Consider the following 25,747-nt stretch of genomic DNA (forward strand, 5'->3'; position numbering starts at 1 on the left):
CCACAATGATTCCACCTGGCTGTTATGGCATCTTGATGTTGATAGTGCTACCTTAAGATTGGTTATGGGTGCCAGCTGCTCAAGGTGGTTCCAACATGGTTAGCTGAAATTGTGCACTTTCTTATAACATTCTGTCCAGAACTTCAGATAAGAACTTCAAATAAAAACTTCAGAAAAACAATATCAACTTCTCAGAGACTATTTGCAATATACCAGACAGTAATCTTGAAACTTAATCATTATTTTAGTTTTACAGGATCCAGTAGAAAGAACGTCACCTCCATGACAGCTAGAAGGAGTTAGAGAAGATGATGTCCCTTTTCTCAACACAGTTTGTCCTCGGGGTTAGGGACATCAATTAGGAGTTAATTATAACTGGTATAGGGTTAGGGGTTGGGGTGTAAATTTTGTAATCTCAGGTATTTCTTTTTTAAAAAAAGTAAAAAGGGGATATAAATATGATAAGATAGAAAGTTAGGTTATTGAATCTACTTTTTAAAAGCAACTCTTAATTTTAAATGTTTTACATTGGTTTTACTTTTGTATATTGTATACAAGTTTTGTATATTGATACAAATTTTAGATTAATTTTGTTAAAACATATTGTACATACGTTTCTAATCTTGTTCAAGGTACTGTACCTATTCAGCTCATTTAACAATGTAATGCAAATTTATAGTCCTTAAAAATTATTATTATCAACTGTTTAGGATAATAACAAATATAGGTTAGTAGTTAATCACTTAGTATAATTAAAGTTGTAGTCACATTAGGTATGTTTTCAATGCAAAGATATGATTTAAATAGACAGGTCATCTTCAAACACTTTAGAGATCTACAGAATATGGCATTTAAGATATTTTAATAACCTAAGTTCTTCTTTTATATGGCAATGAGACACATCTGCTCCTGGCAGCACCAATCTACTTCAGAGAAGATAATGGGTATTGAAGAAACTCCACATAGAGTTTACTTTCTATTGGGCAAGAAAATACCCATGTCTCAACTGCTGACAGTATGCTGTCCTAATTAGAGGAGCAGGACACAAACTATCCTGCTTTGCAGAAAAGTCTGTCAAATATGCTAGGCTTGTAGGACAAAGATGGATGCCCCAATGTTGCAGAGGAATTTTGGGTGACTGTCCATGCAGCCAGGTGTTTCTGTCATTTCTCACATTTTTTTAGAAGTCACTTGCCTGTTCTTCCTGCTTACCCAATTAAAATTATTTCTTTCTTGGGTCTCTGAGGGAGTTGAAGATTAGATAGCTATAGTTATAGTTTACCATATACAGAAAGCAAGTTATGATAGAAAGTAAATTATGTATAAGACTTTATGTATAGAATATATAAAATGCCTTAAAAATGAAATAATGAAAAGACAACTAAAAATCATGCGATTGTTGGGAGCAGTGAACTCCCAGATCCTGAATTTTTTTTTAAATATTTATTTATCATGTATACAATATTCTTTCTGCGTTGTGCCTGAAGGCCAGAAGAGGGCACCAGACCTCATTACAGATGGTTGTGAGCCACCATGTGGTTGCTGGGAATTGAACTCAGGACCTTTGGAAGAGCAGGCAATGCTCTTAACCACTGAGCCATCTCTCCAGCCCCCTGAAATTCTTGTAAACAAATTGTTTTCCCCTGATCTGAGTGCCTGCAGCTGCTCTGAGTATGAGTTCCTTATGGCAGGAAGTGGTTTCTGGTGTTTGGCTGGAGCATGGCTATCCCTGTATAAGCTGCCCCTGGACACAATAAAGGGGGCATTCTTGGGGCATTCCTGTTTCAAGGATGACCCTTGTCTCTGTCAAAAAAAAAAAGACTCTGGACTTACTAAGATAGGATAGGTATAAAATATTTTTTCTGAATTTGTCAAATGCAAATGAACTAGACATTGTTGTTATATTTATTGCCTTATATATTATACATAGTCATTGTACTTACTGTATATAGTTTTCTTATATTAGTTATAACCTTTTCTTTATTTTAGACAAAAATGGGGAAATGTAGTGGCATTTCAGTCTTTTTTTAATAAATAAAGACTGCTTGAAGATCTGAGAGTAAAACAGTCCAACTGGTTATTCTTATAGATTAGATTATGGTAACACACACCTTTAATCCAATTAGCCACACTAGTTGCCATAGAACTGGGCAGTGCATGCCTTTAATGACATTGGTGCACACCTTTAATCCCAACCCTAGAGAGGAATATAAAATGGAAGGAGGCAGATCTCAGACAGTCTCCTTCTGAGATTCCTGAAGCCAGTATTGCTATTTTCAGACTGAGGTCAAGGTAAGAGCTTGAAGGCGTAAGTCATAAACAATCCCACACCAGTTTGGAATTATGATTAATAGAGTGGTATTTACTTAAAGGGGAAAAAACTTACAGATCATGGTCCCAGACAACAGCCCTCTGCGCAATCAGGAAGGAGTCTAAACGCCAGAAACGGAGCAGGAAGCAAAGAAAGAGTGAGGAGGGAAGTGGCCGCTTTTTTAAAGAGAGAGATCACGCCCCAATGGGCTGGTATCTCAGCGGCTATTGGCTGGAGGAGCGGAAGAACCTCCCGCAACAAGAGCTGGCTGTTTTACTTTTTGGATCGTCAGGTTGAACCCCAATTTCTGACCCTGAACTTCTATTAATTGTGCTTCACAATCTCTTTGGCAGTTTTTATTCATTTAATTTTTTGACTTTAACAAAATAAATATTTATCTTTCAACAGTAAACTATGAGTTCCATGGCTTTTCAAGGCATTGGAGACCCAGTATCCTTTTATTTTGCACTTTGCAATTTCTGATGACTCATTTGTCCCTTTGCCTTAAACGCAGCTTCAGTCTCCATCTTCGCATTAGGTCAGCTACAGGTAAGAAAGGCTGGGATGCTCCTGTCAATTACCAGCCCACCATCTAGAATTTAGTCATATGACTGTTTTTTGCTGCTGCTCTTGTGAATGTAGTCTCCACTTATTCCGACTCAAGTTAGGGCTCATTATAGAACAATGTTTCCACGAGTAAGATAAAATGTTTAACAATGTTTTTGGACCTTGTTATAGTAGAGCTCATTGATTTACCACATTGTTCTAGTCTTCCATTGTTCTAGTCTAGTCTTTGGCAGTTTTTATTTTCTGCCCATAATGAAGCAATTTCAGCATCAGTAAGAGGTACTACAATTTCTGCTGGGTCCATTTCTTTCAATTGATGAAATCTTAATTTTCCTTTTAGAATCAATTCAGAAACCTTTTCCACATAGGTCTTTAAGTTTTTATTTTGCTTGTTTGGCTAAAAAAATTACTTTAAGATAGTATCTTCCCTCTGCATTAAAATCCCTGTAGGGGAATGCATAAAGTGTAAAATAACCAAAATTCAATCAAGCTCCAGATCCACATGATCCACACGAGCAACCTGTAATTTGTTTTACACCAAAGTCAATTCTCTCTCAGCTTTAGCTGATAATTCTCTTGGACTTTTTAAGTCCTTGTCATCTTTTATGGTTTGAAACAAATTATTCATTTCTTGAGTTGTTACTCCAATAGTGAATTGAAGATAAGAAATGTCTCCCAGAACATTTTGAAAGTCATTAAGAGTTCACAATTGATATTCCCTGATTATTACCTTTTGTGGTTGAATTTTTGTAAGCATTTTATTTCCTATGTAATCAATAGAATCTTTTATTTGTATTTTCTCACAAGCAATTTGTAATTCCCAGCAAGGCAAAATTTTCTTTATTTCTTCAAACACTCTTTCTAAAGTATCTGCATTTAACTCAGCTAATAAGAATCCAAATAATGGTAAATTATAGACTGGAGAATGTACACAAATTATTTCTAATGACTAACATATAAACTATTGGCACAGGGTAGAAATGTTAAACATCCCTCATGGGAGAACTTTCTATTGATATCTCTTTACAGGCTGAGAATTAATATAAGTAGGCACCATGAAGGCAATTTTTTCTCTATCTGGCTGTTTAATTGTATAGTAAAAAAGTAGTCTTTTAAATTAATCACTATAGGGACTGGAGAGATGGCTCAGTGGTTAGGAGCATTGCCTGCTCTTCCAAGGGTCCTGAGTTCAATTCCCAGCGGCCAAATGGTGGCTCACAACCATCTGTAATGGGGTCTGGTGCCCTCTTCTGGCCTGCAGGCATACGCATAAATAGACTATTGTATACATAACAAATAAATAAATAAATATTTTTAAAAAATTAATCACTATAATAGCCAATCCCTTAGGCAATAAAGAAGGCAAGGGAGTTCCAGATTGTAAAGAGCCCACTGGCTGAATCACCTTACTTATGGATCTTACATCTGTTACAATCCTTCATTTTCCAAATTTATTTGTAGTAACAAATACAGGAAAATTCCAAGTACTTCTGATTCTTCAATATGTTGAGCATTTAGCTGCTCCTTTACTAGCTGTTCTAAGTCCTGTAATTTTTTAATGTCAAAGGCCATTGTTCCACCCAGGCTTGTCAGTCAACCATTTTAAAGGTAGGGCAGTTGTACCTTTGAAATACCAACAGCTTTTATGCTATGCTTATGTACCTCTTGAGTGGTCTGTGACTGCCCTTGATAGTTTCTTTTAATATTTACTCATAAGCATTTCTTATTTTTTATAGTTTCTGAGATTGGGGAAATAGTAATCTGTGTTTTTCCACTGCTGCAATAAATTACATCCTCATAAATCCATTGTTATGTTAGCCACATATGGTTTCAATTTTCTTATCAAGCCATCTGGCATGATTCTTTCTTCCATGCGGTTCTACCACCTGTTGGAATGCCAATTATTGCCCTCTTTTTTAATGGTTGCTGCCTTTTAAGCTACATCTACACTAGTCAGCAACTGCAACTCCATCGCTACCAGAGGCAGGCCATGAGAGCCACAGCCTGAGGACACTCTGTTCCCTCAGGCACTGACTCTTTCAAAGCTACTTAGAGAATTTATCTAAATCTCTGTCCTGCTAAAGAATTCAAGATTCAAAGGCTGAGGTAGAATCCTGTTTTCCAGAGAGTCTGAATAGCAGACTCTCACCTAGCTCACCTCCTTGCAGCACCCAAGAAGTCCTTGTGCTTTTTCTCCCTTCCTCGTAAACCCTTCTCCACCTGACTCCTCCCTACAACTTCCTGTCAGCTAGTGCTGATGCAGCCTTCAGATCACAGGTGAATTTTATTTAATCAAACACATCTTTGTATCACTAACCAAATGTTCCAGAGCATAAACAAAAGTAACGCACCTTAAAATAATATTCTACAACAGAGGTCAGAGAACAACAGTGTGGGTTCAGTTCTCTCCTTCCACCTTTACATGGGTTCTGGGGATAGAACTCAAGTCCTCTCCGAGCAGTGGTGGTGCAAACCTTTAATCCCAGCACTCGGGAGGCAGAGACAGGTTTATTGCTGTGAGTTTGAGGCCAGCCTGGTCTATAGAACAAGTTCCAGGACAGGTTCCAAAGCTACAAGGAAACTCTGTCTTAAAAAACCACTGTTTTGCACCTTTGTTTTTTTTTTTTTTGTTGTTTCTTTTTGGAGGCTTTGGGAGGGTGTTGTTACTGTTCTTCTAAGACCTGCTCCAGGCATCTGATTTCACTGGGGTGGGGGAGGACCCAGACATCAATATGTTTGTATTATCTTATTTATTTAATCATCACAACCAAAGTGCAATTTCCACTCCTTTTTCTTTAAAATCATGAAACCAAGACCCAGAGAGGTGAGTCATTTTCCTAAAGCCACATGCATCTACACTGGCACCAGGAAAGTGTATTCAGATCTCACTGGCTTCTCCAAAGTATGATCCTTGGTTTCCTGAAAGAGCAGCCCCACCTCTGCTACAGCATCCCCAGTCCCTCTCAGGGGCTGTCAGGGACAGAACCATGTAACTGGCTAGCAGCGGGTGTTCAATGGCCATGCCATGCCAGCCATGGGCTGGAGGTAGAGGAGTTTTGGGTTTGGCTTGAAGTGAACTGTACACGATGATCAACATCTGTCAACTAGCTTTAAAGGCCACTGTGCTCTGTCAGTCTCCAATCCCCACTGGCCCATCCACATGGAATTAGAGGTTGGAAATCTATAGCCTTCAGTTCTTCTGTTTCTACTGAGGTCCTTCTAGGTTTCTAGTTCTCTGTGGAAGTTACTAATCTTTCTGTCCTTCTATCTGTATTAACCTCTAACACTGCAACTGTTGTTCTAAAGTATGTTTTCCAATTCTAATACTTGAACTATTCCTGAGTCCAATAAAATAACTGTTTCTATTGACAGGATATTTCTATGCAGCTTTGAACACAAATCCTGTCTTCGCCTCCTAAATGCTTGGAATGTGGGTGTTTGCCGCCTTGGCTGTAAGTAGAATCCAGTGGGCTCTATTTTGTCCCCAGGTTTCTAATGTTCTGTATAACTCTGTGTAAATGGCATGAGAGACCTTGCTGGGAGTTTCTGTCAGCTCAGGAGTGAGTCTTCCTGCCGCATAAGTGAAGATTAGGCTGGTCACTTAGGCTTCTGGGGCCTGACGTCTAGCCTGGGCTTGGCTTTGGCATCAGCAGCCTTCATCTGCCTGTGGCTGCACCACCTCCAGGCTCCAGCTCTGCTGTTTCTTCTACTTTATCATGTTACTTCCTTTTAAACGTACTTGTAAAAGCCACTTGCAGCTCGAGTACTGAAGCTGGAAGTATGGAAACTGAGGCACAAGAACAACACTACCTGGGAAGCAGGTGCTCCATGTGAGATTCATTAGAAAATATGAAATGGGTCGGGACTGATTACATTCGAGTTCAAAATGAGCAAAGTCAGGTTGTTTACATCATGGGGCCAACTGATCCCTCTCACAGATACAGCAAGGGAGCTCAGATCATTTATGCCCAGCCCTCCCTAGATGCCTGTTATCCAGCACAGAGTAAGTACTGTGACAGGCAGGCATGGGGCTCCACTGGGATGCCACATTTCCGTGCTCCCCAGTGGGAACACCTTCGACACACAGTAAAATTACAAACGGCAGAGATATATTAAAACCCCTTCTACCTGAGTCTGGGCAGATCTCCTCAGACAGAATTCTCCCCTGCCACGTCCATCTGGGTAAGTGCGCTGCACCCAAGTGCAGACTCAGAAGGTGGTCGGGTCCCAGGCAGGCTGTGGGAGGAAGAGGAGTGGGGCTCAAGGAGGTTTTCAGTGTCTGCAGAGGGGATGCTGAGCTCTGTCAGCCCCTCGGCACAGGGACGGTGTGCTGCAGGGCAACAAGGGTGTTTTCGTCTTAGGATATTCTTTTCCCCAGTTTACAGACACTCAAAATTAATTTTGGATCCACATTTATTCCTAAGAAATAAGTAACTCACAATGAATATCTGAAAAAGTTGTCAGTTTCAAAGCATTTTACTGATTTACCAAAAATCAGAGGTCTTGGTCCTTAGCCTCTACCAGCCTGGTCAGAACTGTCACGGAGTAGCCATGATGATGAGGTTGCCAGGACAATAATTGTTAAATTGCACTGAACACTGTGGCAGGTTCCTTCCCTGACTCATTGAGAGCAGGAATAGGATGTCCTGGGAAGAGTGGTTGAATGCTTTATCTTTTTTCTATGTTCTTCCCATGCGCTGTATATCATTTTTATAATGGAAAAACCTGAAACTCATTTTGTTTCAGGACCACTCTGTCCTGCTGTCTCTACTTGGTTTTCAGATTTTTTCCCAAATCTCATCTTTTCATGAACTTATGTGAAGAGATGGACAGGAACTAACTTCTCTTGTCACTGAGGTGATGAATGCTCTGACAGGGAGGTCAGAGTCCCTCAGCAGCAAAGCCAAGCCTCTCAGCAGGCGCCACTGGGTGATGAGGGAAGCAGGTTGTGCTGCAGCGCTGTGTAAGGTCCCGTGTTGGTGGCTGGAGTCTGTGCCATGCTGTTCTTCTGGGGCTGCTCTTCTGCTCCTGCTCATTCTGGAGGGTGATTTAGAAACATCAGGTGACATTCTTGCTGCCAGTCTGAGCCCAGAGATGCGGCTTCCAAGGTTTCAAAATTTAAAAATACAATTCTCACAGCCTTTCAGAAACAGCTGTCATTCCGTATCCCAAAGGCTCTTCATGATTTGCACATCACATTCCAGTTCACTTATTTTGGTCTCTGGAAACAGTGCTGGCATATGCTTGGTGATGGTTTTCCCTTCCTGGTGCACCAGCAATCTATCCCCAGTGCCTTCCTAGTTTAAAGTTAGCATTTTGCCAAAAGTAAACATGCTGACTGAGTATCATCCTCAAGTCACGTGCATGAAGTGACCTATCACATCTCTCTGGTGATGCTATGGATTGTGGGTTGTCCATGGTTTGGGTAACTGTGGGATGGCACAAAGGCTAAGGTCATGGCTTCCTTGATTCAGACAGCACAGGAAATTTTAAGTCCTCTGTCCTGAGAAGCTGCAGCCTTCACAGTTGGCCTTAACTGAGGAATGTTTAGATTCTCTGTTATTTCTTGCTCCATGCATTTTTCTCTAATCTTCCAAAAAGTCTTCCTCTTCTCCAATATAACCTTTTCTAATGGGACCCACTTCATGAATTTGGGACCTTTCCTGACACCATACAGAATACCATATCTCTAGAAAGCAGCCTGTTTTGTTACATTATGTAAAATCAATCACAGTGGATGATAAAAATCCCAAGCTATCCCAGGCCCTCACAGCTCAGTCTCTCCTTCCCGGCTTTCCTAAGTGCTTTAGGATCACAGGGCTGGGTTTCTGAAGTGATGCTGCAAAGAGCACAGCCATGCACATGTGATGTGTTCATGATGATCAACTTTCTTTTCTTTTCTGGTTAGTTCAGTGGAATTAAGGAAGAATGCACATTTCCAGTGGTGTAGGAGGTTCTTCTGTATTTGTGTTGCTTTCACTGGTGAATAAAGAAACTGCCTTGGCCTTTTGATAGGGAGGCACTTAAGTAGGCGGAGTAGACAGAACTGAATGCTGGGAAGCAGGACAGAGTGGCAGACGCTGTGGTTCTCCTGCCTGAGACAGACACTGGTTAGAATCTTGCAGGTAAGCCACAGTCACAGGGAGATGGGTTAAACTAATATGTAAGAGTCAGTCAATAAGAAGTTAGAGCTAATGGGCCAGGCAGTGTTTGAATAAATACAGTTTCTGTGTGATTATTTCAAGTGTAGGCTAGCGGGGCAGCAGGAACAAAGGGCCCGTGCTTTCCACTACAACAGTTCCAGAAACAGCACAAGAGAAAAGATTTTAGGACTCCCTTACTTCTTAGTTAGCAGTGATGACATGCACGCAATGCGAACTGCTATTTTAACTCTACAGGTTTCTGCCTTCTTCCATAGAATTAGTGTATAAAACACACACTGCTACTCAGTGCACACAGATCACAAAGCAACATTCAGAGTGTATGCTCCTGGTGTCGTCTGTCCCATACAGCTGGGAGACAGTGGAGCCCTATTGCTCTCTCCTTTGTTTCCCCACTATATCACGGCACAACACATATGTTAGACCTGTTCAAAGTAGAGAAAACTGCCATTTTACCTGATCTCTGGAAAGCATCACTAACTCCTCCTCCGTCCCTAAGCCCTTACTCTGTTCTGATTCTTGTGACCCGGACTTGGACAACAAACCCATAGAGTTTATAAAGAATGTCACAATTCAATGGGAATAATCAAACACTATTCATTTAATCAACACCTGCTGCTATCTAGAATACATGGTCTATAATCCTATAAATGATTAAAACTTTCTTCTAACAATGCTATAGAATTTTTACTTCAGAAAATCTGCTTTGTTAAATGTTTTCACCATCTATTTGCCTGGGTCTAAATCCTTCAATGGTTCCCTGTCCTTGTGAATTTTATCTCTTTTGTCATTCCATAATACCTTCCATTATAATGTCACATATCTCAATAAGTACAAAACAATTTCACCCTACACCCTTGACTTTCAGTGATAACTTTTTACTATGTAATTGGAATTTCTTTACAATATTGCATATACGATATACAAGGTGTCTAACTAAAGGAGATGTGACACTGCATTTCCTGTCCTACTTATTGTTCTCTTGATGTAAAGACAGAAACCATTGCCAAGGCAACTTATAAAAGAACACTAAATTCGAGGCTTGGTTACAGTTTCAGAGAAAGTCCATAACCACCATGGCAGCGAATGTGGAGGTGGGTAGGTGTGGAGGTGGGCAGGTGGGTAGGTGGGTAGGTGGGCGGGCGGGTGGGCAGGCAGGCAGGTGCTGGAGCAGTAACTGAGAGTTTACATCTTATCCACAAGCCTGAGACAGAGGGGGAAGAAGAGAGGAGAGGAGAGGAAAGGAAAGAGGATAGGAGAGAGAGGGCCTAGTGTGGGTTTTTGAAATCTCAAAGCCCATACCTAGTGACATACTTTCTCCAACAAGGTCATATCCCTTAATCCTTCCACCATTTCCACCAAATGAAACGAAACATTCGGAGACATGAGCCTGTGAGGGCCATTCTCATGCAAAGCACCACATTTCCTAAAATAAATTTGGGGATGGCATATCAGAGTCTGGAGAAGTATCACATCTCAGTTAAGAAGAACGGGGACTTAGACTCCCATGGAGCCCTCCTTTCAAGACCGAGTTGCACCATTTTCCTTTAATTAGTTCTGTAAAGTGGGATGGGGAGCCCTGAGTCTGAGAGCTGTAGTCTTTCCCCTGACTTCCCAGGCTGAAGGAGAAGGAGGTGGAATGTGCTCGGCTGATGTTACACTGTGCTTTTCTCATGGAGGCAGCTCTGGGGTGGGGTTAGAAACACGGGATCCCGGTCACAGAGCAGCGCTCACACACTGAACTGTCCGTCAGCGTTCTCTGGAGAGGACTCTGCTCCAGTGTTCAGTTATTTTCTCATTTCTCATTTATCTTCTGTTTCAGGCATGGATAGAGCTGACCAGTCACTACAAGCAGCCTTAGCTCTCCCAGAGCACAAACATAAGGCGCTGCATTAGAAAATCTGAAACACTGACAGAGACGATCATGTGCTGGAACACTGCCATGTTTTGTGTGTATAAAGCATGTTCTTACACACCTAGTGTCTCCCTGACACAGGAATGTTGACAGAGCTTTCTGTCCTACCCAGCAGTTTTTCAGTCCCGAAGAAATCTCACAGAGGTATACATTAATTATAAACTGGTTGGCCTATTAGCTCAGGCTCCTTATTAACTCTTATAACTTATATTAGCCCATAATTCTTGTCTGTGTTAATCACGTGGCTTGGTACCTTTTTCAGTGAGGCAGTCACATCTTGTTTCCTCTGTGTCTGGATGACAACTGCAGACTGACTTTTCCTCTTCCCAGAATTCTCATTGCCATGCCTCTACTTCCTGCATGGTTGCCATTGCCTCACCTATACTTCCTGCCTGGCTACTGGCCAATCAGCATTTTATTAAAAATAATACAAGTGATAGGACAAAAGACCACTGTCCTACAGCACAGGAACACAACTGTCCATATGTTCCAGAGGAGGTGATTGGAACCCAGCCTTGGCTGGCTAAAGGTCACATTCAGGAAACTGCTGATTGTGTGTGGGGTGTGAAATGTCTGGATTCATAGTTCACAATTCCCAATATTTGCTACTAAAATATATTAAGAAATTTGAGTTTACGATAAATAAACCAAGTAAAGACAACCTTGAATAGAATACGAGCATGCCGATCCCTGGACCCTCTGTCATTGCAAATGGCTGACTTCCTCTTTTACACAATCATCCGCATTCAAACTCGCCCTAAATAGTAAAGCTCTGTCTATAATGGACCTGGCAATCAAGACGCTGTGGATGAAAACCAAGATCCTGTTCCTGCTCCATTAAAACCCAAACATGGGAAATGCGAAAAGACATCATTTCTGATGGATGCTGTTTTTAATGCGGAAGGCGCTCACACACTGATGCGGCCACCATGGACACAGCATCCAGCCATGGCTCTGAAGTCTAGGACAAGTGATAGCTGAGGGCGGTCTGTGGAGTGTGAGGTGGAACTGAGATCTTCAGTGGAACAGGTGTCAGGAGGGGTTCATGTGGTTGTGCTCATGATAAGCCATTGTTGACCTCTTCTCCTCAGCCACTGTTTGTGCCCACATAAGATGAATGAGAACAGCCGACTCCACACTAGTTCCAACTTAAGGAACACCCTTCTCTCTGAAATTGGCATTGGGATCTCAGCCAACAGCATCCTTCTTCTCTTCCACATCCTCAAGTTCTTTGGTGGGCACAGACCCAAACCCACTGACCTGCCCATTGGTCTCTTGGCCCTAATCCACCTACTGATGCTACTGGTCATGGCGGTCTCAGCTACAGACATTTTTATTTCTTGGCAGGGATGGGATGACATCACATGTAAATTCCTCGTCTACTTGTACAGAGTTGTTAGGGGTCTCTCTCTGTGTACCACCAGCCTGTTGAGTGTGCTCCAGGCTATCATCCTCAGTCCCAGAAGCTCCTGTTTGGCAAAGTTCAAGCAGAAATCTCCCTATCACATCTCACGTGCCCTTCTTCTCCTGAGTATTTTTTATATGTTCATTAGTAGTCACCTCTTAGTGTCCATTATCGCCACACCCAACTTGACCTTGAATAACTTTATGTTTGTTACTCGGTCCTGCTCTATTCTACCCATGAGTTATCTCATGCAAAGTACATTTTCCACACTGCTGGCCCTCAGGGAAGCCTTTCTTATTAGTCTCATGGCCTTCTCCAGCGGGTACATGCTGACTCTCCTGTGCAGGCACAAGAAGCTGTCCGGGCGTCTTCACAGCACCAGCCTCTCTCCAACAGCATCTCCAGAGCTAAGGGCCACCTGGTCCATCCTGCTGCTCCTGAGCTTCTTTGTGTTGATGTCCATTCTGGACAGCATCGTCTCCTGCTCAAGAACCATGTTCCTGGATGATTCGACATTTTACTGCATTCAGCTCCTAGTGGGCTCTCTCTATGCCACTGTCAGTCCTTTGGTGTTTATGAGTACTAAAATATATAAAGGTAACTTGTTGAGGTCTATGTGTGAGACGGTGATAAATGTTTGAATATTCGTTGATGGGTACGTTCCTTTAAGAAGAGCCAATGTGCTAGCATTAGAGCTGTCAATCATGGCGTAGTGTCTATGTGCTTTGATGTACATGAAAGTATGAAGTTGTGTTTTTTTCTCTTAAAATTATTTACTTTAACACATGTGGTGGCAAACATGTAACAGAAAACTAAACCACATTCCCTTTGAGATATGATAAGGAGTACACACACACACACACACACACACACACACACACACACTCACACACCAATGAGTCTTTAAGGGAGTCCTGTGAGGTGACTCTTACACATTATGGCCTGGGATAGCCCCCATAACTTTTAAGTATGTGACTACTTTTAACACCTTTCAATATTTCATCTTTCTCTCTTATATCTATTTTTACAACTTAAAGAAGAAAACATTTCTTGTCATGACTAGTCATATGATTCAAAAGAAAAGGAATTACATAGCTTTCAAAACAGAACTATGTACAAGGAACCACGCTGTTGTAAAATATTATTTTAACTAGGAGAAGACATGTTACATTTGTTTACACTGCCAGTCAGCCAGACAAAGAAACAGTAAAAAGTAAGTCATACAGAAGTCAGAAACATAATCCCTGAGGCAAAAAGTAGATAAAGAGAAACAGGTTAATTTAAGTTAAAAGAGCTAGCCAGAAAAGAGTTAAGGCCAAGTGTTCAAAACTAATGAAAAGTCTCTTTGTCATGATTTGGGAGCTGGTTGGTGGCCCCAATGAAAAAGCTTGGCACATTTGGTATTCCAATGTTAGGGTCCATATTTCCACATAGGGCCCGAGATAGCTGGGAAAAAATGAATATGGCTCCTTTAAGAGACTCTGCCATACCAGTACTCTCAGAAGAAACCAAAAGCTAAGTAAAAATGCCTGCCACAGTGCAGCGTACCAATTTCCTAGAGCTGGGGGATTAAATGCGATTTCTGGTTACACACCTCGGACCTGGCCAGTGAGCTTACAGGGGCAGAGCCAGCCACCAAAGCTGCAGCAGAGGACCCAGTGGTAACTTCGCAGTTTTTTTGATTCTGCAGACAGAAAAGGCTAGAGATATGCAATAAAGAGAGATAAAACTCGAAACAGGTTACGGTGTGCTTTAAAATGTGCGTAGGTTTAAGAAAGTAAAGAAAATGGGTATAGACAGTCATAGAAAAATTAGTTTCTAAATAATAAAAAAGAATAAGCCACATAGGGATGGGAAAAACACAGGGAGTCAATCCTGTATGATGTTGTGTTGACTTTAAATTTTCTGAATGCTGATGAGTGAAGAACAGCTGCTGGGAGACACGAGATTGTGAAAATGACTGCTAAATTAAACCAGTCTAGATTCTTTAAGGATGCCTTCACTTTAAAATGGAAGTCAAACAATGTATTGTTTGGGGGAAGAGGTTATGCTTTTGTTTCCACAGGAAATGAAAGGCTGTGAATTTGCTCAAGGTTAATAGATATCAGGTTTGATCAGGGAAGACAGGTGATGTATATTTTGCCTGCTCAAACATAAAGCAAATCATTTTGGCTGGCTTATGTACAATGTATAGTCTATACTTATGTGTATATAAAGTGTGTTACCTTTGAAAGTCTGTGTGTTTTCAGAGCAAGGGGATTAGACACCAATGAAAATAGGTTACCCAGGTAATTCAGCCTTCCAGAATGCCTCTGTTGTAGTTTCCTCAGCATTCTGAATCCAGAACAGCTTAAAGGCTGCTGGATGAGATGGTCCAGCCTCACAGAATATTCTAGCTAGAATCACAGATAAGCCTTACGCTTCCCCATTGCACAGAGACTGGACCACAAATGTTAAGGCTAGTTTTCCAAGGACTTGGTCATTATTTCAATTTTCTCAGGTTCCCTAAAGATGTCATTGTCCTCAGACAACAAAGAGCAGTCTAGAGAATGAAATGCCCACATTCCCAAGAGGTGGGGTAGGTGATCTTTGATTATTAGATGGGTTATGGATGTTTACCATTATGTAATGGGAATATAAGAATATAGGATAAAAGACAAATATTAACCTTAAATATTTTACATGGGTATGGATTTTGATATAATGACACAAATTTAGGGTTATTATTTGCTATACTATATATATGTTTATACTCTTATATAGGGTGTTGTGTTTATACAGTTTATTTAAAAATGTATAATTATGAGATGCAGGTTAGCAGTCATATATAATAATCAAATTGTATATTAGGTAAGTTTTCAAGGCAAAACAGATATTTTTACTTTTTATTTATTTGTTTTTATTTTGTTTTGTGTTGTACATTTTTATCCACTCCTCTTCCCTCATCTCTCCTCCCCTTCCTCCCTCCATGTTGACCCCCATTTTCCCAATTTGTTTAGGAGATCTTGTCTTTTTTCCTCCTTTCTAGGCAGATTCATGCATGTCTCTCTCAGGTTCTTTTTCGTTCCCTAGGTTCTCTGGGCTTGTGGCCTGTAGGCTGGCTGTCCTTTGCTTTATGTCTAATATCTATTTATGAGTAAGTACATGTTATATTTGTTTTTCTGGGTTTGGATTCTTTCACTCAGGATGGCTTTTTCTAGTTCTGTCCATTTGCCTGCAAATTTAAGATATTGGTTTTTTTTTATAGCTGAATAATACTCCATTGTATAAATGTGCCACATTTTCCTCATCCACTCTTTGGTGGAGGGGCATCTAGGTTGTTTCCAGGTTCTGGCTATTACAAATAATGCTGTTACGAACATAGTTAAGCAAATGTCCTTGTGGTATGAGTATGTAACCTTTGGATATATTCCCAAAAGTGGTATTGCTGGGTCTTGGGGTAGATTGATTCCCAATTTTCTGAGAAACCACCATACTGATTTCCAAAGCGGCTGTATATTTTTGCGCTCCCACCAGCCATGGAGGAGTGTTTCCCTTCCATCCTCTCCAGCATAAGCTGTTATCAGAGTTTTGATCTTGTCCATTCTGGCAGGTGTTAGATGGTATCTCATAATTGTTTTGATTTTCATTTCTCTGATGACTAAGGATGTTGAGCATTTTCCTATGTGTCTCAAAAGGCATCTTGCAAAATGTGGAAAAGTGAGGGTCACAACTGAGACTCAACAAGGTGTTTAAAGTGCCAATTTCTTCCTCTAAATCAGTTTGTTTGGGTGGGCAATGAAGGGGATTATACACATTACCTATCCTGGATTAGTCTCTCCTTGATGGAACAGGCTGATGCATGGACAAGGGCACATCTCTTACTGGGCCCCATATTGGCGTTGTGGCAGTCTGAGGAAAAACACAAGCATACCCTCACCCATGAGTTAGCAGGGGGGCTGGTGTCTGCCATTGGAGGTTGATGGGATCTCTTCATCTCATTAGGGGTAGGGTGTGTTCCTTGGCAGAGATGCATAGGGCCTGAGACCCTTGTCATCAAAACTAAAAAAGTTCATATGAAAAAGGACCTCTGTTAAGGCCAGATGAGGATCCCTCGTAGCCTGTGGTGAGGTTGTCCTGTCCAGCAGCTCCATAAGAGCTCTGTTGGTCCTTTCCACAATGTCTTGTCCCCAAGGATTGCAGGGGATGCCAGTGGTATGGGAAATCTTCTAGGACCCCAGAAAGTCATTGAATTGTTGAGAGGCAGAGGCAGGGCCATTGTTTGGATTACCAGATTCTTCTCTTACTGGTGGGGCTAAGGAGCACCCCACCTGGAGTTTAAAGGGACTGGTGTTTTGGCAGGCTGTGACCTCAATCCTTTGCCAATGAAATCCCTTATTGCATCTGGGGAACGGGGTCCTGGGTTGTGCCTGGGTGCAGTCACATTGCAGATGGCCTGGTTTGCTGCACCTCAACAAGATCTATCTACTTGGGGGCCCTCAGGGGTGTCCTTGGTGCACTGCCTGTCTGCAAGGAGGGCATCCAGAGAAGCGGTGAGGGCAACGATGGAACCATTACTGGGGTCAAGGTCTCTTGTGGCCAGTAACCACTTGTGAATGCCCTCGTCTGCAATCACATTGTGTTTGGGGCATTAATCCCTTCTCAAGCCAATTGTTTGATTAACATTACCCCAGTGGGGCCCAGGTCTACTCTCTGCTCCACTGCCTCGTTGACATGCATGAGAAAATCAGTAAAAAGTTCCCCTGGCTGTTGAGTAAGATTATGGAAGTAAGCTGAAGGGTCCTGCGGGGTGCATGTCTTAAGAGCTTTGAAAGCCAGGTCAGAGACCTGTTGCTAGTAGGCTTGATGGCCCATCTGTGCCTGATGGATGGGATGTACAAAGTTACCTCATCCAATGAGCATACCAAGGGTCACTGGAACATCAGTTAAGAGGTCCATTAGTGGCACTTTGTCCCAGGTTGGGCAGAAAGGCTTCTGCTGGATTTTGAGGTCTGAGATCGGGAAGTCTGCAGCAACTGGGGATCATACCACACTGTGAAGGATTTTTTGCCTTCAGGGGAAGGTGGACACGGAGGCACTTCATTCCAAGGGTACCACAGTGGAGGTGTAGCCTCCCACGGCGGGAGTGGAACTGATGGGGAAGTGGCACGCGTGGTCTTAACTGTGGTCATACTCTCCTCAGCAGGTTTTCACTGGACTGTCTGTCTCCTCAATATTGAATGCTGTAGAGAGATCAGACATGGAAGGGGTGGAGGTCATGGAGAGGTTACCCATTTTTTTCAGCATTCAGGAGCTGAGCCTTGGTCCCATCTCCTGGGGGGGGTCAGCCCTTATGTGGGGGTGCTGGACAAACTGAAACAGAAAAAAATAGTGCCTTCCTAACTGGATGGGAAGACAAACACGGCAGAAAACACAAAAGAAGGAAAGAAAGGGGGTCCTAATGCTTACCTGCTGAAGGGACCAACAACATGCATTAAGGGGCCTTCTCACAGAAGCGCACAGTCTTGGGGGCGCTGTCCAGCACCGGAGGTGAGGGGAGGCAGACAACTAGACCCAATGTCAGGAAAGCAAAAGTAACTTCTCATGATGTAAACAGCAATGGCAAAACCAGAAAATAATCAAAACCCCAAAAATCACAGCTGCAATGAAAGAAAAAAGGACCCTGACCAGGCAAGCTCAAAACCCACGCCTGGATGGGCCTGGGAAGGTGGAAACCCTAGATGAAAGCTACAGAGAACTTGGAAACAAGGTGGCAAGTGCCCATTGTCAGGAAGGGAGGATTAAATGGACGATTTTGAATATGAGGTGAGTGTAAGTTGTTGAAGAAGCTTCAAACACATTAACCAAGTAGGGTTCATCCAGGAAGTAGGAAGCCCACAGCCTGTTACTACTGGGAAAACAGGGCCACCATGGTCCAGCCTCATCCTGAACCCGGAACTTCTCTGCCTGTAGCAGACCAGACTTCTGCCTTACACTGTGGCATGGTGTGTCACATTGGTCACCATTTACATGTGGTACTCTGTCCCTACACAGTCCCAGGGAAGTTCTGAGATGAGGATCTGCAGGTGAGACTACTGTTTGGAGGAGCCGAGAATCACTCTTTGGAGAAGCTGGAGAGGTCTGAACACACATGCCAGGCTCCTAATGCTTGTTGTGTGGTAACAGGCAGGAGAGTCCACCTCTCCAGGTCTTCATTTTGTGTGTGTGTTTAAGGGAGAGATGTAAGCATGTGTGTGTTTGTGGGCCTGGGGACTCCCTCTTGTGTGCATGTGGCAGCCAGAGGTCATCTTCAGGTCTCATCTATTTCTCTCCACCTCGCTTGTTGAGACCAGGTCTCTCACTGAACCCGAGAGTCATTGTTTCAGCTAGACTCGTGGGGCAGTGAGGTTCCTTCTTGGAACTTGGATTACAAGCATGTGCTTACATGCCCGACCTTTACTTGTGTGTTGTGGATCTGACTTCTGAACTTCATGCTTGTATAATAATCATTTTATTCAGTGAGCCATCTCCCAACTAGCTCCCTGATGTTAATATATGCTCCATGGGGGAGAATTATAGGCAACCCAGGAAGAGGGTTGCCTGTCACACAGTGTAGGGAAAGCATCCTTGGAAACACAGGGAATAATGGGAGGCCCAGGAGAGGCATCCCAGTGAATAAAACTGGTTTGAATTAAGCCTAAGGAATAAAATGAGAAAAGTTAGGGTTGTCTATATGATATAAACTTTCTGATCTCTCCCGCAGCAAGGGAGCTCAGATAAAGTTTGTGCTTAGCTCTCCCTAGATGGTTGATATCCAAAACAGAGCAGAGCAGCTCAACAGGTAAAATCTCCACTGGGATGCCACATTTCCGTGATCCCCAGCGGGAACGTGTCACCTTCGACACACACTAAAATTACAAACTGCAGAGATGCATTAAAACCCCTACTACCTAAACCTGTAGAGATCTCCTCAGGCAGAGTCCTCCCCTGCCACGTCCATCTGGGTAAGTGCTCTGCACACAGTGCAGACTCAGAAGGTGGTCGGGTCCCAGGCAGGCTGTGGGAGGAAGAGGAGTGGGGCTCAAGGAGGTTTTCAGCATCTTCAGAGGAGACACTGGCAGCCCCTCGTCACAGGGACTGTGTGCAGCAAGTGTGTTTTCTTCTTAGGATATTTCCTGAAACTCCTAAAATTTAGTTAATTTTTTCACAGTAGACATCAGTGTTTTATATTTATGTTTTGTCTGAATTAAATGACTCACAATGAAGAACTACATCAATGCTTCCTTTTATGTAGTATGTTTTAATAATTTAAAATTATTTGTATGTATTTAAACAAATGAGGTTTTTTTATTTCATATATTCATTAAAATCCATACTTTTGCTACATTCTTAACTAAAACAAAACTACTCATTATATAAGTCACCTATACTTTATGTAATTAAGAACCATTACAGGGTGTTTGGAAGGAAATGTCCTTCCTTTTGTCAGCATCATCTAGTAGAGGGCATCATATTACTTAGTGGTCTCCACCGGTGTTTTCTCCTGAAGTCATTTGATCCCGGTTCAGTTTCAGAAATCTTTCACCAATGCTCTTGGCTTGTTGTCTGTGCACTACACAGTAAGACATATCCTCAGAGGGGATCTCAGTGGCTGGAACACTCAATATTAACTACACAGTGAACACAGTGATCATTTTCCCTCTTGGTGTCTAAAGAGCCAAGATCCAAATTCCAACAGCCTGAGAGGAACATTTGTGCCCATCAATCTGTCCTGTGTTCCAGTCACTGAGAAAGTACCCCTTCCCAACACCCTGACAGTGGAGCTGCTGCGGTCTCTTTTGTTCAGAAGAGAATGCAGGATGTTAGTCAGGCCTCACCCTGTCCAGCTCTGTGCTTAGTGTTCGATTTTCTCAGTCTGGATCTTTTCATAAACCCATCAGAACAGACACGAGCAATTGTCTTTCTTACTGCTAACACACAGAGACTAAGAGGAGAAGGGAGAGACAGCTGTGCAGGAGAGAGAAGTCTTGGTCATGTTTCCTCCTGAGCTGAAGACAAGCAGAGTCTGCTGCAGGCTGTGGGTGTCCCGGGATTACAGCGGGGTCAGAGATGAGGCTTCTCTGAAGCTTCCTGCTTCTGTATTTCAAAAGAGCACTTTCCTGTCCTGCTGTTTTGGGGTGTAGTAAAAGTGTTGGTCAGCATCCTAGCTACAAGTCTGAACGCAGAGAAGCACCCACACTTGTTTCAGTTAAAAAGGTGACAGGGATTAATTCCCAAGATACTTTTCAGAAGCAGCCATCACTTCCTAGCCCAGATATTCTCCTGGCATTCCTCATGGCATTCCTGCAGCACCTGTATCTCATGGCCTCTCTGCACACAGCACTGACATCTGCTTTGTGATGGCCTTCCTTCCCTGACACACCAGCCATCTCTCTAGAGCCTTCCTAGTTTTCCAGAAAGAATTGTGCAATGAGCAGAGCACACTGCTCAGTTCCACCTCATCCCAATCCCTGGTAGATGTGCCAGTTCCCCTTCCAGCCCTCTGTCCATTTTACATGAACTCGCAGAGGGGACCAGAGTGATGACAGCAAGGTCAAGGTGAGTGGGATGCTGTTTGGTGAACATAAGAGTGGACAGGTACTGTTAAGTCCTGTCATAACCATGTTTTTTATCCATCCTTTCAACACCAGGAGATGGGTGGGCCAACTCCATGGTGAGGAGGAAACAGATCTGTTCATCCTACCTGCTTCTCCCTGGAGCAGTGCACCGCCCGGGGCATAAGCACTCTATCCTGTAGTGACATCTGCCAAGGCTTTACTCCTCCCATTCCACTCCCTACTTCCAACCAGATCACAACTTCGGGCCACTGTCCTGAGCATCTGTCACTTGTTAGAGGCCCGTTTGGTGATGTCAGGTACTTCAGGGCTCTCCCTGATTGCAGCAACTCCAGGATGACACAGTGTCTGCAGTCATGGCTTTATGAACTCTGCAGTGTAAGGCAAGCTAACTCGATCATCTTTAGGGGACATTCCTACAGCTGGCTCTCACAGGGAGCCTCAGGTTTCTCCTGGTCGTTTCTCCCTTCTTGGGTATTGTTTTCCTCGTCTGTGCACTAAGCCTTTTCTATTTTATACTCGTCATGTGTGACAATTTCCCAAGCCCATGTCACTTTCCCTGTGACTTATTTCCTTATATACAGAATGCCAGGTGTCTCTAAATCAGTCGGTGTTTTCATTGTGCAAAAGGCGATCTGGGTTCACAATACAACAGGCGATCTTCCGACACCCACAGGGCAGTCGCCCTTAACTTGTCTGATTGAGAAATGAGACTTAAATGATGCTGCTGAGGGTGGGCTGTTAATGTCCTGTCCCCTGACATCCAAGGCCATGCTCTGCTAGGCTGGTGTGAGCTGATAGGCTCACCTGGGAGGGGGTGATGCTGAGGATTCCTTTCCATGGCTTGCTGAGGGATTCACCTCCAGATGGCTCCCTGTGGTTAGTCTAGAGGTTACTGCATACATTTCTTTACATCATGCCCAGTTTAAAGACCTTTGGACCTCATGTGCTTGATCTGCGTGTCTGACTGACGAAAGTGTGGTGCCACACCGGGAGACGGCAGGACGGCTGCAGAAACGTTGTCTACGTCTCTCCTGGCCTGGTGGCCCTTGAGATGACAGGATGGCATTGCCACCTTCTTATTCTGTCTTCTGGATGAAGGAGGCTTCTCTGGTGGTCACCTCCAGAAAAATAAGGTTTTCCAGTGGTTCCAAGGCCTCATCTACTGAAGTTGTGTTTTCATGAGATCAATCTCATTTTCCTGAATGAGGGTTTGCAGTTGCAGTTTACAAAGGACCATGGACAACAGAGTCACTGTCCTGTTGTGGTGAAAATGTACAATTTACATTTCACAATGTGCTGTGTAGGATTGAAGGTTCCTCCTTCTCCTCCTCCTCCTCCTCCTCCTCCTCCTCCTCCTCCTCCTCCTCCTCCTTCTTCTTCTCTCTCTCTCTCTCTCTCTCTCTCTCTCTCTCTCTCTCTCTCTCTCTCCCTCTGTCTCTCTCTGTCTCTCTCTCTCTCGTAGATTTTGTTTCTGAAATCTGCTGACTGAGACTGGGATTTTGTCATTAAGCCCATATACTATACAATGAAAATAATAACTCAAGGGTAATTCAGTAAATAATTCAGTAAATCTTATTTAAAACTCTGCTTGTACTGTTACTGCTATTATTCTTACATTATTATAACTATTAAATTTATAAAAGTTTAACTTGTCCTAAGGATTATATAGAATTTTATTTAGGAAAATTTCCACGCATATATGTATTCTTACTACATGCATGTTTGGTGCCTGTGGACCTCAGAAGCAGCTTTTGGATCCCTTGGAACTGGTGCTCCAGGTGGTTTGGGACTGCCGTGTGGGTGCTGGGAACTGAACCTGGGTCCTCTGCAAGAGCAGCAGATGCTCCAACCATGTAGCCATCTCTCCAGATACGTCTCTAACTGTTTAAACTGACCATCGACCTTAGCTCTGATTTCTTTCTTTTCATTTCATTTATTTAGTTTGTGGGCAAGGAGAAGGAGGCATGCTTACCACAGCACACTCGTTGGGGTCCTCGGAGTTGGCTCTTCCCTTCCAGAATGTAAATCCCAGGAATCAAGCTCACATCATGATGATTGAAAGCCAGCCCATCTGCACACTGAGCACATAGCTGGTACGGTGTTCAGGAACTTGGAAACTTCTGCTTCTCCCTCACATCTTCCAAGTTCCCTGGTCTAAATGAGATAAAATCAACACAACCTTGAATTTCAGATGATAATTGCTATATGACTAGGAACATTTTATATTATTATGCAATTCAGGACTATGATACTTGAATTAAAGTAAATGTTTGCACTGCATGAGAAAGAACCTTCCAGAAGATCCTCCATCAAATCTTCTGGTGTACATCTGAGGCTTGGACTTCCTGAGTCTGAGAAAAATCACTGCTTTCTCAAGGAGGTATGGATGCCTAGATGCCTGTGCAGCCCACTTTTAGAATGAGTTTGATAATTTTTCTTTCCTTAAAACCCTACAATGGGAATGGCTCTGAATCTATTGTAATTACAATTCTACTTCTATTTATTTATTGTCACGTGCTGGAGGAGAAAAACCCCAGACCATGCTCCTGCCAGTATATAATAACTGGGCGCTTCTCACCGAGGCTTTTGCTATGCTGTGAAGTGAACATATATCTCAGATGCAGTTACAAAATTGGATTCACAGAAAATGCCTAAAATGCTACCAGTGTGCTCTGGAAGGGAGGGCTCAGACATTCTACTGCTTTCATATTTGATCTTTTCTGTTTCAAGCAGAGCAGAGTGATCAATTGTATTAAAAACTTTATTAACCCTCCCAAGTCATAAACATAAGGAACCTCTCGAGAATAAAGCCAGCAGCAGACACTTCCACAGCTCACCCTGGGCAGGAAACACCGCCATGCCTGGTATGTAGACGTCATCTTTTTTCACGCCTAGGGCTTCCCTGACACAACACGCGACTGTCCGTTTGTTCTAGAGGAGGTGAGCGCAGCTCGGCCTCACAGTGCTCACGGGCACACTCAGAGGAAATGGCAGACTGTGGGTAGAATGTGATGCAGTCGGGACTCAGTTCCCACACACGAAGAGGATTAGGTCTGCCGCAAACGAGCAGAACAAAGAGAGGTGGAATAAAACGGCTCTGGCCTGTTTGACCCCAGGACACTGTTTCATGCCAGGGTCTCATTTCTACTTTCCTGTAACCCTCACTGACCTTCATCCAAAACTGTGGCGCTCTGTGTGCCTGATGTCAAGATGATACAGATGAAAGACAAGTTGCTTTCGCCTCAGGAAACCTCAACTATGAAGCGACAGGAAAAGAAATGTTTCTATGATACATGGCAATTTTTAATGTGAAAGGAAGCTTAGACAGTGGTGGGCATAAGTGTTGGAATGGCAGAGAGGGGTGATGGCTTCCGGACAGTTTGAAGGGAGGCGATGTTAAGGGGAATAAGGCTGAACTGTGAAGCATCGACAAGTCTTCCTGAGGTAGCGATGCTGTTGTTGACTGCAGTTGATGAGCAAGGCTGGATTTGTGATATGGAATCTTCTCGCTGTCCTCCCCGCACAGTTCCTACCTGCTTCTTTCAGGTATAAAATGAATAAAATCAATAAACTGTCCCATAACACTAAGGTAAGAAACACCATTTATTTCGAAGCTGGAATTGGAGTCGCAGGCAACAGTTTCCTTGTTCTCTTCCACATCCTCAGGCTCATTCATGGGCAGAAGTCCAGACTCACTGACCTGCCCATTGGTCTCTTGGCTCTAATCCACATGCTGATGCTGATAGCTATGAGTTTTCTAACTACAGACATTTTTATGCCTCGGAGAAGATGGGGTGACACCACATGCAAATTTATTATGTTCTCGTACAGGTATTTAAGGAGCCTCTCTCTCTGTGCCTCTAGCCTGCTCAGCATCCTCCAGGCCGTCACCCTCAGTCCCAGAAGCTCCTGTCTAGCAAAGTTCAAGTGTAAATCTCCACGCTACATGCTAGGTTGCCTTCTTTTCCTCAGTGTCGTCTATGCGTCCATTAGCTTTCCCCTCTTATCATATGTGATTGCGACCCCTAATTTGACCTCATCTAGTCTTATCTACCTCACCGAATCTTGCTCTCTTGTACCCGTGAGCTCCTTTGTCCGGCACACATTTTATATATCTTTAGTTGTCAGAGACGCCATTTTTGTAGGTCTCATGGCCTTCTCCAGTGGGTACATGGTGACTTTCCTGTATAAACACAAGAAGCAGTCACAGCTTCTCCACAGCACCAGGCTTTCCCTTAAAGCATTCCCAGAACAAAGAGCCACATGGACCATTCTGTACCTCATGAGTTTCTTTGTTGTGATGTATACCTTGGACAACTTCCTTGCCTACTTAAGACTCAGAAGTGATGATCCCGTGATTTATTGCATGTTGATTCTCATAGGCCATAGCTATGCCACAGTCAGTCCTTTTCTGGTCCTCAGCACTGAAAGAAGTTTAATTAACGCTTTTAAATCCATGTACGCAAGGACAGTAAACATGTATGGCTGAAGGATGCATGCCTGAGTTCCCTTAAGATGAGGCGGTACACTGCCACCAGAGCTATGCTGTGAGATTGCTCATGTGCACTTCTTTAAAGTGAAAATTTTAAAGTGTTATTCTTTTTTATTTTTTATAAATTATTATTTATGTATATGATGCTCTATATGCACATGTGCCTTCGTGCCAGAAGAGGGCATCAGATCCCATTATAGATGACTATGAACCACCATGTGATCGATGGGATTTGAACTTAGGATCTCTGGAAGAGCTCCCAAAGCTCAACTGTTGAGCCATCCTTCCAGCCCCCAGAG

The 25,747-nt window shown here is 43.0% G+C and overlaps 2 protein-coding genes across 2 annotated transcripts; both read left to right on the plus strand.

Moving 5' to 3' along the window:
- Positions 1–12,042: 12,042 nt before the first annotated feature.
- LOC142855525 (vomeronasal type-1 receptor 94-like) lies at positions 12,043–13,000 on the plus strand. The gene has a single exon (XM_075982005.1). The coding sequence runs from the start codon at positions 12,068–12,070 to the stop codon at positions 12,998–13,000; it is 933 nt and encodes a 310-aa protein (XP_075838120.1). The 5' UTR covers positions 12,043–12,067.
- An 11,509-nt stretch (positions 13,001–24,509) lies between these two features.
- On the plus strand, positions 24,510–25,445 carry LOC142855322 (vomeronasal type-1 receptor 54-like). Its single transcript, XM_075981862.1, has one exon. It carries the CDS (start codon positions 24,510–24,512, stop codon positions 25,443–25,445), a length of 936 nt encoding a protein of 311 aa, XP_075837977.1.
- The last annotated feature ends 302 nt before the right edge of the window (positions 25,446–25,747 follow it).

The sequence above is a fragment of the Microtus pennsylvanicus genome, chromosome 8 (genome assembly GCF_037038515.1).
Source record: "Microtus pennsylvanicus isolate mMicPen1 chromosome 8, mMicPen1.hap1, whole genome shotgun sequence".
Lineage (NCBI taxonomy): Eukaryota > Metazoa > Chordata > Mammalia > Rodentia > Cricetidae > Microtus > Microtus pennsylvanicus.

What these genes read in the sequence shown, in the direction of transcription:
- LOC142855525 (XM_075982005.1), top strand. Translation starts at nt 12,068, where the DNA reads ATGAATGAGAACAGCCGACTCCACACTAGTTCCAACTTAAGGAACACC.
- LOC142855322 (XM_075981862.1), top strand. Translation starts at nt 24,510, where the DNA reads ATGAATAAAATCAATAAACTGTCCCATAACACTAAGGTAAGAAACACC.